Source organism: Oryx dammah, unplaced genomic scaffold (genome assembly GCF_014754425.2).
Source record: "Oryx dammah isolate SB20612 unplaced genomic scaffold, SCBI_Odam_1.1 HiC_scaffold_11077, whole genome shotgun sequence".
NCBI lineage: Eukaryota > Metazoa > Chordata > Mammalia > Artiodactyla > Bovidae > Oryx > Oryx dammah.
Window position 1 is genome coordinate 4,938,080 of NW_024080471.1, and position 12,860 is coordinate 4,950,939.

A 12,860-nucleotide genomic window follows, 5' to 3' on the forward strand; every position below is an offset into this window, starting at 1 on the left:
CTGTATAGAGCTTCTCCATCTTTGGCTGCAAAGAATATAATCAATCTGGTTTCGGTGTTGACCATCTGGTGATGTCCATTTGTAGAGTCTTCTCTTGTGTTGTTGGAAAAAGGAGTTTGCTATGACCAGTGCATTTTCTTGGCAAAACTCTATTAGTCTTTGCCCTGCTTCATTCTGCATTCCAAGGCCAAATTTGCCTGTTACTCCAGGTGTTTCTTGACTTCCTACTTTTGCATTCCAGTCCCTTATAATGAAAAGGACATCTTTTGGGGGTGTCAGTTCTACAAGGTCTTGTAGGTCTTCATAGAACTGTTCAACTTCAGCTTCTTCAGCATTACTGGTTGGGGCATAGACTTGGATTACGGTATATTGAATGGTTTGCCTTGGAAACGAACAGAGATCATTCTGTCGTTTTTGAGATTGTATCCAAGTACTGCATTTCGGACTCTCTTGTTGACCATGATGGCTACTCCATTTCTTCTGAGGGATTCCTGCCCGTAGTACTGGTTAACATGGCAGTTTTTAGTTTTTAAGGAACTGCCATACTGTTCTCCATAGTGGCTGTATCAATTTATATTCCCACCAACAGTGCAAGAGGGTTCTCTCTTTTCCATACCCTCTGCAGCATTTATTGTTTATAGATTTTTTGATGATGCCCATTCCGATTGGTGTGAGGTTATGCCTCATCATAGTTTTGATTTGCATTTTGCTAATAATTAGTGATGTTCAGCATCCTTTCTTGTGTTTGTTGGCCATCTGTATGTCTTTGAGAGATGTCTGTTTAGGGCTTATGTCAATTTTTTGATTGGGTGTTTTAAAAAATATATATATTGAGCTGCATGAGCTGCTTGTATATTTTAGAGTTTAATCCTTTGTCAGTTGCTTTGTTTTCAAATGTTTTCTCCCATTCTGAGAGTTATCTTTCCATCTTGTTTATAGTTTCCTTTGCTGTGCAAAAGGTTTTGTGTTTAATTAGGTCTCATTTGTCTATTTTTGTTTTTATTTTCTTACTCTAGGAGGTGGGTCAGAAAGGATCTGCTGCAATTTATGTCAAAGAGAGTTCTGTTTGTTTTCCTCTAAGAGCTTTATAGTTTCTGGTCTTACATTCTTTAACTTTATTAGAGCTGATTTACAATATTGTGTTAGGTTCTGCTGTACAGCAAAGTGAGTCAGTTTTATATATGCTCTGTGTACTCAGTAGCATCTGACTCTTTTGCTACCCCATGAACGCCTGCCAGGCTCCCCTGTCCATGAAATTTCCCAGGTAAGAATACTGGCGTGGGTTGCCATTTCCTTCTCCAGGGGATCTTCCTGACCCAGGGATTGAACCCATGTCTTCTGCATTACAAGCAGATTCTTTACCACTAAGCCACCAGGGAAGCCCTTTGTACCGGCAGCACACTGTTTATTGTAGCTTTGTAGCACAATCTGAATTCAGGGAGCCTGATTCTTCCAGTTCCATTTTTCTTTTTTAAGATTTCTTTGGCTATTTGGGGTCTTTTGTGTTTCCATACAGATTGTAACATTTTTTTCTAGTTCTGTGAAAAACGCTATTGGTATTTTGATAGAGATTGCATTGAATCTGAAGATTGCTTTGGGTAGTATAGTCAATTGCACAATATTGCTTCTTCCAATCTAAGAAAAAGGTATATCTCTCGGTTTGTGTCATCTTTAATGTCTTTTATCAATATTTTACAGTTTTCTGCATGCAGCTCTTTTGCCTTCTTAAGTAGGTTTATTCCTAGGTATTTTATTCTTTCTGATGCAATGGTAAATGTGATTGTTTCCTTAATTTCTATTTCTCACCTTTCTTTGTTAGTGTATAAGAGTGCAAGAGATTTCTGTGTGCTAATTTGGCATCCTGCAACTTTACCAAATTCATTGATGAGCTCTAGTAGTTTTCTGGTAGCAACTTTGGAATTTTCTATACATAGTATCATGTCATCTGCAAACAGTGACAGTTTTATGTCTTTTCCAATTTGGATTCATTTTATTTATTTTTTTTCTTCACTGATTGTCATGGCTAGGATTTCCAAATATGTTGAATGAAAGTGGGGAGAGTGGACATCCTTATCTTCTTCATGATGTTCAAGGAAATACTTAGTTTTTCACCATAGAGAAAGATGTTTGCTGTGTTTGTTGTATATGGCCTTTATTATGTTGAGGTACCTTTCCCCTATGCCCACTTTCTGGGGAGTTTTTTTTTTTAATCATAAATGAGTGTTGAATTTTGTCAAAAGATTTTTCTACGTCTATTGAGATGATTACATGGTTTCTGTTCTTAAATCTGTTAATGTAGTGTATCACAGTGACTGCTTTGTGGATACTGAAAACCCTCTGGCATCACTGGGATAAATCCCTTTTGATCATGGTGTATGATCCTTTTAATGTATTGTTGGATTCAGTTTGCTAGTGTTTTGCTGAGAATTTTTGCATCTGTGTTCATCAGTGATACTGGCCTGTAATTTCCTTTTTTATTCTATCTTTGAAAGGTTTTGGTATCAGGGTGATTGTGTCCTTATAGAAGGCGCTTGGGACTGTTCCTTCCTATGTAGTTTTTTGTTTTTTTTTTTGGAATAGTTTGAGAAGAATAGGTGTTAACTCTTCTGTAAATGTTAGATAGAATTTGCCTGTGAAGCCATCTTGTCTTGGACTTTTGTTTATTAGAAGTTTTTTAATCACAGTTTTAATTTCAGTACTTGCGTTTTGTCTGTTCATATTTTCTATGTCTTCCTAGTCCAGGTTGGAAGGTTGTACTTTTCTAAGAATTTGTCCATTTCTTCTAACTTTTCCATTTTATTGGTGTAAAGTTGCTTGTAGTCTCTTGTGATCCTTTGTATTTCTACGGTATCAGTTATAAGTTCTCCTTTTTTCAAATTTTATTGAGTTCTATCCCTTCTTTTATGAATCTCCCTAAAGGTTTATCAGTTTTATTTTCTCAAAGAAGCAGCTTTTAGTTTCATTGATTTTTGCTATTGTTTTCATCATTTCTTTTTCATTAAATTCTGCTCTAGTCATTATGACGTATTTCCTTCCGCTAACTTGAGGTTTGTTTGTTCTTCTTTCTGGGGTTGCTTTCGGTGTAATGTCAGATTATTTATTTCAAATTTTTGTTTCCTGAGGTAAAATTTTATTGCTATAAACCTCCCTCTTAGAATTGTTTCTGCTCCAACCCATAGGTTTTGGATTGTCTGTTTTCATTCATCTCTAGTATGTTTTTATTTCCTCATTCATCCATTGATTGTTTAGTAAGGTATTTAGTTTTCATGTGTTTTTGTCTTTTACAGTTGTATTCATATAATTTATTTTTAATCTCATAACCTTGTTGTCAGAAAAGATGCTTGATATGATTTCAATTTTCCTAAGTTTACCAAGGCTTTCTTTGTGGCACAGAATGTGATCTATCCTGGAGAATATTGCATGTGCACGTAAAAAGAATGTGTGTTCTGCTGCTTTTGGATGAAATACTCATACTATCAATGAACTACATCTGGTCTAATATGTCATTTGAGGCCTATGTTTTCTTATTGATTTTTTGTCTGGATGATCTATCAATTGATGTAAGTGGGGTTTATATCATAATTATTGTGTTACTGTCAATTTCTGTCTGTTAACATTTATCTTCTATAGCGACGTGATCCCATGTTGGGTGCATAAATATTTACAATTGATCATAGGTAGTGTCATTCTTGGTCTCTTGTAAGAGTCTCTATTTTAAAGTCTTTTTTGTCTGATGTAAGTATTGCTACTCCAGCTTTCTTTTGATTTTCATTTGCATGGAATTTTCCATCCCCTCATTTTCAGTCTATATGTGTCCCAATTTCTCAAGTGGGTCTCTTCTACAACCTATATAGGCATCTTGTTTTTGTATCTATTCAGCTAGTCTGTCTTGGCTGGAGCATTTAACCCATTTATAGTCATGTCAGACTCTTTGCAACCCTATCGATTGTAGCCTGCCAGGCTCCTCTCTTTGTGGGATCCTCCTGGCAAGAATACTGGAGCGGGTTGCCATTATCTTCTCTAAGGGATCTTCCCATCCCAGGGATTGAAACCGAGTCTCTTATGTCTCCTGCTTTGGCAAACAGGTTTTTTACCAGTAGTGCCAGCTGGGAAGCCCCATTAATATGGTATTCTTATTACAATTTTGTTAATTTTTTTGAGTTTATTTTTATACATCTTTTCTTCCTTTCCCCTTCTGTTCTCTTTGATTTGATGATCATCTTCGGTGTTGTGTTTGGATTCCACTTTCTGTGTGTGTATATCAATTATAGATTTGATTTGGTTGGCATGCTATTTTGATATAGCAGTCTGTGTGTATACTTGATTAAATTGGTGATCTCTTAATTTCAAATATCCTGCATTTGTACTCTCCTCCTCCCACAATTACTGACTTAGATATCATATATGTGTGAGAAGTATTTCCTACCTTTATTATATGTTTGCCTTATTTGTGAGCTTTCCCATTTTGTAATTTTGTTCCTAGTTTTGGCCTTTTCTTTTCCACCTAGAAAAGTTCCTTTAGCATCTGTTGTAAAGCTGGTTTGGTAATGCTGAATTCTTTCAGCTTTTGCTTGTCTGTAAAGCTTTGGTTCTCCATCAAATCTGAATGAGAGCCTTTCTGGGTATTCTTGATTGTAGGGTTTAACTTTGCATCACTCAAAATATATCACACCACTTCCTTCTGGCCTGCAGAGTTTCTGCTGAGAAATCAGCTGTTAGTACTAGTTAGTACTATTATATAGAACCCCTTTTATGTAACTTCTTGGTTTCCCATTGTTGCTTTTAATATTTCCCCGCCTCCTGAGGAGACTCTCCAAAACTAGCAGGTAGGTCTGGCCCCGGCTCCTATGAAGTCACTGCTTTTGCCTTGGGTCTGATGCACATGAGACCTTGTGTGCACCCACCAGCAATGGTGTCCTTGTTTCTTCCAGTTCTTTCGATCTCCTGCACTCAATCCCTGCTGGCCTTCAAAGTCAAATGTTCTGGGGGCTCTTCTTTCTGATGCCAGACCCTCAGGCTGGAAAACCTGACATCAGCTCAGAAGTCTCACTCCTGTGGGAGAACTTCTGTGATAGAATTGTTCTCCAGTTTGTGGGTTGCTCACCTAGGGGTTATGGTATTTAATTATATTGCAAGTGCCCCCTTTATACCATCTCACTGTGATTTCTTCTTTGTCTTTGGATATAGGATATCTTTTTTGGTAGGGTCCAGGCTGTTTCATCAGTGGTTGTTTAGCAGTTATTTGTGATTCTGGTGTGCTCCTGAGTGGATGTGAGCTCAGGGTCCTTCTTCTCTGCCATCTTGTCCCAGGATATGCAATTATTTTCAAATGACAGTAATACTGTTGGATGAAGTTCATTTGAAATAATCTGCTATCTTATTAAGCAATCAAGTACATTATAATTATCAAAACCCAAGCTCGGCATTTTCAGCTAATAAATGTTCAATTCTAATTTTACTTTTTTCTACTATGGCAATCTTTGTATACTCATCCAGAACAAAAGGAATTTTTATACTAAGATACCATGACCAATATCTGAGAGTAATTCTGATATTAATGTTTAATGTACATGTTTATTCCAGCAAGCAGGGATTCTTTTATCAATGTTTTCAGATGATGTAGGTCAGTGTTTACGTACCTGTCCTGTGTGCTCCGTTTCATCTTTGTTTATGAGATACATCAGAAAAAACCTACAGATACAGAGAGTAATCAGAAATGGATTGTATGGAAATAGCATAAACAGATACCTCTGATCTTGCTATGGGCTATGGCAGAGCATAGAAATGTATCAAACATGCAGGGCAAAAAAGAAAAAGAAACCAGAAATGCCATGGGGACCAAAAGCTTATCTTCTTTTAAAATATTTTTTCAAAAGAGCTAAAATGTATGCACAGGTCAAGTTATACTTCTTGGGAGCTGCTTTATGCCAGGTTTAGTGCCAGACCCTGCCTGCAACTATATCCTATTTATTGACTTATGGGGCAGGAGCTGTGGTCCTCATTTGGAAAATCAAGGATTAAAAAGGTTAAATAACTTCTAATATCACATACTTTTGAATCCCAAAGTCCACTTCAATGCTATTCTGTATCTCTTCTTTTAGATATTAAAATCAGGTTAGAAACAGATTAAGAATTAATATTGTACCAAAGTACAGTTTCTGGCTAGTCTTGAGTAATAGCTAGATTTCTGTGTATTAAAAAAAGTCACTTTTATCTGTGTTTTCCAATAGTGCCTAAAGCGCTCTGTATTTTCTCAGGAAAGAAAAATGAAGATTCACATATCTCTAGGGAGCAGATGGAACATTCCTGTTCGAAATGAGAAACACAGACAAAACTCTCTGAGAGGCTTGGTACACACTCTGCTCATCCTTTCCACCTTTTCATTTCATGTTCTAGAAGGTATCATTCATGTGGAGCATTGCAACTTCATTCCCTAAGTTAACCTACTCTTGAGGAAAAAGAACCACTAGCTGTGGGTGTTTCCCTCAGGGAGGCTTATAAGAAGCCTGAGGCCGGTGGTAATGAGAGGGGTTCTCTCTCCAGTTTCTCCAGCACGCTGAGTTGAGGGATGCCTGGGTGTCGGGAGAGGCAAGGGAGTGAGTCAGGCATACTCACAGATAATTGGCCAAGTTGTGTTCCTGTAAAGTGTGGGTTTCAAAGCCATGTGGCACGGTGTCAAAGTAATCATTGCCTATCCCACAGATGAAGCACTTGGTCTAGAAGACAAAGGCAAATATTCAAAGGTCAGAGTTGAGAAAGGAAAACATAACTCACCACTCGGGGGCAATTCTTGATTTACTCAGTCTGCATAAAAGATCATCCCAGAAGGGTGCACCAAGTACTTGAATACCAGTTTAACTGCTGCCACAACTATATCTTATTTTGGAGTTTCAGTGACACAGGAACCAGCAGCAAGGAGCAACAGAGGCAGAAGAGTACAGGGTGATGATGGCTGAAAAGCAATGTCTTTTTTTCTCCAGCCTGAGTGAGCACACCCAGGCTTGGTGATCACTCTTGTTTCTGACGCTGGCTCTAGCTAGGCATGACTAAATGTGTCCTCAGTGGAAACCACAAACTTGGTACCTATCCTAGCCATGTCTGATGACCAGTTGGGTGGGCGGGGGACACCAAACCAAATACCAAACTATGAGATATAGAATCAACAAGTCAGAGAAGGTCCACCATGTGCCAGGTACACAATTAACCAGTGGCCATGTACTGGGATGACAATCTACTCTAGAAATAGGATGCCTTCTCTCCCTGCTTCCCTCCCATCCCATCCCTCTCTCTCTTCACTTGCTAGGTCTGCCATCTGCAGGCCCAAAACTCAGGGAGAAGCCGGCTTTCTATTTTACCATTAGAACTGCCTATGTATCAACTCAAATGAATTTAATAACTATTGTCCTCATGCAGCTCCACCAAATAGCTACCACTAGAGGCATGTTTACGATGCCCTAGATGCTAGAGCCTAGAATCAAGATTATTAAGATATTTTATAATTCTCTTTGCCTTACTGATCAACAGCTGCTGATGACAGAAAGGCTCCATTCAGTGGTCCAGTCTTGGACACAATTCAGTGTCTCTTATATAAATAGGTTCACGCTTAACAGCTTTCTCCAGGAAACTGCCCTTCCTCTGTTACCTCCTTTGGTCACTGTGTGTTTAACTGAGCCACCATGCTTCTTTCTAGAGGCTCATGCCGGAACCTTGGTATCATTTCTGCTTGCTCCAAACTTCATCCTCTGCATATGGCCAATCACCAAGTTCTTTCCATGCCAGCTCCAAAGTACTCCTTGAGTCCATCTGGTTCCTGCCTCCTCAGTGGCACTTCTTTAGCAACAGCCTCATCATCTCCTACCTAGAAAATGCTGACAGCTGCTTCCCCGTTCCTGGTCATGCCTTTATTCCCATTTTAATCAATATTTTTTTTTAATTGTAAATCTGATCATGTCACTGCCCTACTTAAAACCCTTTTCTTGTTTCCTAGCTTGTAAGTTATACTGTAAATTTCTCAAATGTGTTTTTAGGCTCTTAATTAGTTGGCCTTCCTTGCCAGTCCTATTATTAGAATGTAATACTTCATCCTGCACCAATTATGCTTCCAAGGGAAAAATCTGCATATCAAATTCCTGAAAACCAGAGTCTTGGTATATAGAACCTCAGGCAGTGACATTCTCACAGAATCCAATGGGCATAGTGGGGCACATAGTGGGGGTGAGAAGGTTCCCTAAACTATCCTGCACGTTCTGTCTCTCACATCCACACCTCTGCAATCTTCAGGCCTCAGTTTGTGCATCTCTTCTTTTAAGAACTTCCCTGATCATCCAAGATGAAATGAGACACAAGCCTCAAGGACCCCAGTACTCAGGGTTTCCTCCCATAAGTGCTCATCATACTGCTCTGTGATTGCCTGGTTACTAATCTGTCAGTGAATCCATCATTTAGAATAGATGGTCTTCCCACTCCTGGAGGGGTGGATGGTGCCATATTACTGTCTGTATGTACCTGGAGCCTACAACCTTGCTCAACTATATGTGTTGCCTGAACCAAAAACAGGCCAATATAAGTTACACATTGTTCATGTTCTTCCCCTTCCTCCCACTGCCATAATTCTTTGATAAAGGCAGTGAAGACAGTGTCCACAACAAAACGTAGAGTGAGAAACAGACTTACCTCCATGTCTTCTTTGACCTGTTCCTGTTGGTCTCTTAGTTCCCCAAAAGCATCGATGATTAAACCTAGTGTTAAATAAAGACAGGATTTAATCTTTAGCAACCAGGGACGGGACCATGTACAGCTACACTGGGAAATGTATACACTGGATACTCTTATGAAGGCAGTAGTGATATCTCCTTGGGGTAGGGGGTAGAAACACATGCAGTTAACAGGCCACACACTATCCAAAAAGGGGTTTAAGAATGAAGCAACAGAGCAGGGGAAACTGGTTACCTTGGCATCAATAAATGGTATATTCATGCTAAGAAAGAGCAATTGAGATTTATGGTTGTAAAGTACAGAAAATGCCACCAATAAGTTTTCAAGTGCTAATTTGCAAATCAAACATGCTTATATTCATTGTGAGGAATTTGCCCCAAATCTTTTTTTTTCCCCCACAAATTCCTTATCAATAAACTTCCCGTAACATTATTAACTGTGGCAATCAGCCAACTAATGGCTTCCTTCTGCTCTGTCCCCTTTTCTCCTGTGACTTGCCTGACTGTACACTGTCTTCCAAGTGTTTTATGACTTTCCCTTCTTATAAAACACATTATTGTTGCACTCAAGAAAGACATAAAGGGGAAGATCATGAATCCTTTAAATGTGTTCCTGTACTTTACTGAAAAAAAAAAAAAGGTACCATTTTTGCCTGTGGAATTTAGAGGATAATGTGTCATTTATAGATATTTATTTCAAGGTAGGAAATATGTAAGTAGAAAAAGACAACATAAATGATTTTTCTAAGGGGAAAAAAAAAGTTACCTTGGAATAAAAGGAGAGGAGAAAAACCACCCACTCCAAGTTACCCTGGGGTGAAAGAAGGAACGAGTGGGTCAACACGGTGCTGTGGTGCCATGTGAGGGGTTGGTTTCCAGCCCTGTGGGTTTGGATTCCAGCCCTGACACTTTGCAGCTGTGCACTTCAGCTGAATTACTTGACTTATTGTGGCTCAGTTTCTTCAAAGGTGAAGAACAATACTCTGCTCACAGGGCACATGGAACCAACATCATTTTTAAAGAAATATTTTCTATAATCCATGGCTTAGAACTTTATATAATTTCCATGTGATAGACTCAAAGATGTTAAATGGCTCACCCACCGTTAGTTGTAAAGGATGTCAGTGGCAGGGCTGGAAATCAGACCCGGGAAAGTGCTCTTTCCATTATGTTATTTGAAAGGAGTTCAAAGAAACCTGTATTCATCTCTTCCCCCACCCCTAGACCAAGGTCCACTACTCTTTGTTTTTCCTTCTACAGATTTCCAATGAAGACACACTGAAAGGAAAAGTTCTATTTGGCTTTTCTAGGAAACACTTGACAGTCTGACCCTATCTGTAATGTCAGCTTCAACAATAAGTAGGTCAGATTCTAGATCTTCTTGACCTTCAGTGTGCTTACCTTGTATTATGGCCAAGAGAATGACAATTACAAAAAAGAAGAAGGTGATGTCAAAGATGATTCGATATATCTCATACTCATCACCTGCTGGGTCTTCGATTTCATCACCGATACCCCCTCCAGCACGTACTCCAACATACATGTGGAACATATAGCACTGGAAAAGAAAGGAATGGCATCACCTCCTGGAGGATCATTGCCCATTTTTATACTCAACACACCTAAGGTTCTCTGTAGCTCCTAATCTTCACTCTGGAAATGATGAGAATCTTTGCCTTCTACATCATCTCTTTTTGTTTCAATACTTGTAATTGTCATGCAAACACTTGACTCTGCTGTCTTTTAAACAGAACTCTGTACTGCATACTCTGCTTAGCACCTGCTGACACACTTTGCAGGAAATGCATCTGGCATTAAGATCATACTAAGGGGCACAAAACTATATTTAATTGCATTGTTCGATTTGTTTTGAACATAACAGACAAAGGAATGGGGAAGTAAAAGTCCAATGTATAACTGGATAGAATGTTGGAAATAAAGCAAGGAAAAAAATCAGACTTAACACTTATCATCCCCTCATCTATCATATGTGGAATATAATGCAAAAAGGTTTTTAACTTTAATTTCTAGAATAAAGAAAAATGAGAGAGGCAGGGAAGAAATAGCAGCTCATCATTAACATGCTGAAATTTTAAAGTAACCAACAATATGTACTGCTGCAAATGTCCACTGCAGAAAAAAGAGTGCAGTAAAATGCTTTGGGGAGGGGTTTCTCAGCCTCATCACTATTAACATTTCAGACCAGATAATTCTTGGTTGTGGGGTTCCCCCCTCCTATATTTCTGGTCATTCCTTCTCAGACCCGTCGGCCACTTCTTCTTCATCTCCCTCTCTCTTCAAAAACTAATCCCCAGAACTGGCTTCTCTGACTTTTTTTTTTCTTTTAGGACATTCCCTTAGGAAACTTTTCTAGTTTCATACTTAAGCATCATCTGTGGTTATTATGAAATATTTCTGTTTACACCTCAGGTCTCTTTCCTGAATCCCAGACTTGTATCTCCAACTTATTTTTCATTTGATGTTTTATGATCTCATTTCATTATAATTAGTCCCATTATAATAAGAATTTCTTGGGTTGCTTCTTTGTCATCTTGCATGAGCGCTCAGCCGTGCCCAACTCTTTGTGACCCCAGGGACTGTAGCCCACCAGGCTCCTCTGTCCATGGGATTTCCCAGGCAAGAATACTGGATTGGGTTGCCATTTCCTTCTCCAGGGGATCTTCCTGAGCCAGGGATCAAACCCACGTTTCCTGCACTTCCTGCACTGGCAGGCAGATTCTTTACCACTGGCACCCTGGGAAGCCCTCTATCATCAGTGCCTACATAATGTTCAGCACCTGATAGGCCCTTAAAACTCACTTGGGATGACTGAAGAGTGAAAAACTATGACTAGTCAGCTGTTTCCTGGAGAACAGCTCAGATACACCTTAAATTCTCAAGTAGTTTTACAGAGCACCAAATTCAAGCAAAGATTACAAGATAACACCAAAATGCTCATACAGACAGCCTGATGAGACCAGTGGTGTCTAAACTTAATTCCACATCCGCATCTCTCAGAGGCTTAAAGATTCCAAATTCCTAGTATCACCTACTGAATTAGTCTCTGGAAGTAAGATTTGAAGACACTTTAAAAAAGCCTTTGGGGAGATGCTCCAAGAGGGTCCTCAGTGTGGGTGAATATGCCCTGGATGTGAGAAACAGGCCCAGGCCATCTTGGCTGTGTGTTCAGATGTACATGTATTTCTTCTAAGTTGATTAAAGTACTTGGAACTATCAAGTACTGCAAAGAAATGTACTGCACTGAATAATTGTCAATCAAGCATAAAAAGAAAGAACTGGTTTTGGTGCAGCAAAGAAAGGAAAGGCTTGCAAAAAAAAAAAAAAATGTTCTCCAAATTCTGAGTGTCCTGTCAGTTGTTCATTTTGGTTAAACTGTCAAGAGATCTCCTGTTGTTGTTCAGTAGCTCAGCTGTGTCTGACTCTTTGTGACCCCATGGACTGCAGCACACCAGGCTTCCCTGCTGTTCACCAACTCCTGGAGCTTGCTCAAACTCAGAACTCAAGTCTATATTGATGGAAGACCACACACAATTTGCATTGTTGATGGTAGTGGTCCTGTATATAATGAATAGATAACTGAAAATCTGGATCACCCAGAGAGAAGGAAGCTTCTTCAATCATTTTTGAAATCTACATGACAAATTTTAACCTCCTTTGAAAAGGATGTTCAATGCCTTTTTGGAATAAGGTAGTATTTTCCACAGTCAAGTTGCTGCCTGGCCAAATCCACCAACAGAGATTTATTAAAGAAAGTCTTCATTGGACTGTAGGTTTTAGAACACAAAATAACTGACCCCTTGTCAGTTAGTACAAGAGCACTGATATGGTTGTCAAGATAAGGAACTGTAATTAAGTGGTAGAGAAAGAACAAGATGGCAGAGGAGTAGGTGGCCATGCAGTACATCTATCTCCACAGATACACCAGGAATACACCTTTGGACACAGAAGTGCATGCAGAACATCAGCTGAGAGCAGAGGAGGAATACCTGACCAGTGGAAAAGAACATATAAAGCCACGCAAAACTCAGTAGGATGAAGGAACTAGGGGGAAAAACAGGAGTGTTAGTAGGATTGGACCTGCCCTCAGTGGCTGGGGGAACTGAAGCAGGGGTCCAATCCCCACAT

At 39.3% G+C, this 12,860-nt stretch overlaps 1 protein-coding gene across 1 annotated transcript in view; it reads right to left on the bottom strand.

Moving 5' to 3' along the window:
- The window catches only part of LOC120860476 (ryanodine receptor 2-like), an 804,098-nt gene that overhangs the window by 8,165 nt on the left and 783,073 nt on the right, over positions 1 to 12,860 (bottom strand). The window contains exons 102-105 of the mRNA XM_040236295.1: positions 10,116 to 10,272; positions 8,674 to 8,738; positions 6,616 to 6,716; positions 5,640 to 5,691 (exon numbers count right to left, since the gene is read on the bottom strand). Of these exons, the coding sequence (XP_040092229.1) occupies positions 5,640 to 5,691; positions 6,616 to 6,716; positions 8,674 to 8,738; positions 10,116 to 10,272 (375 nt within the window). The remainder of the gene's footprint in view (positions 1 to 5,639; positions 5,692 to 6,615; positions 6,717 to 8,673; positions 8,739 to 10,115; positions 10,273 to 12,860) is intronic.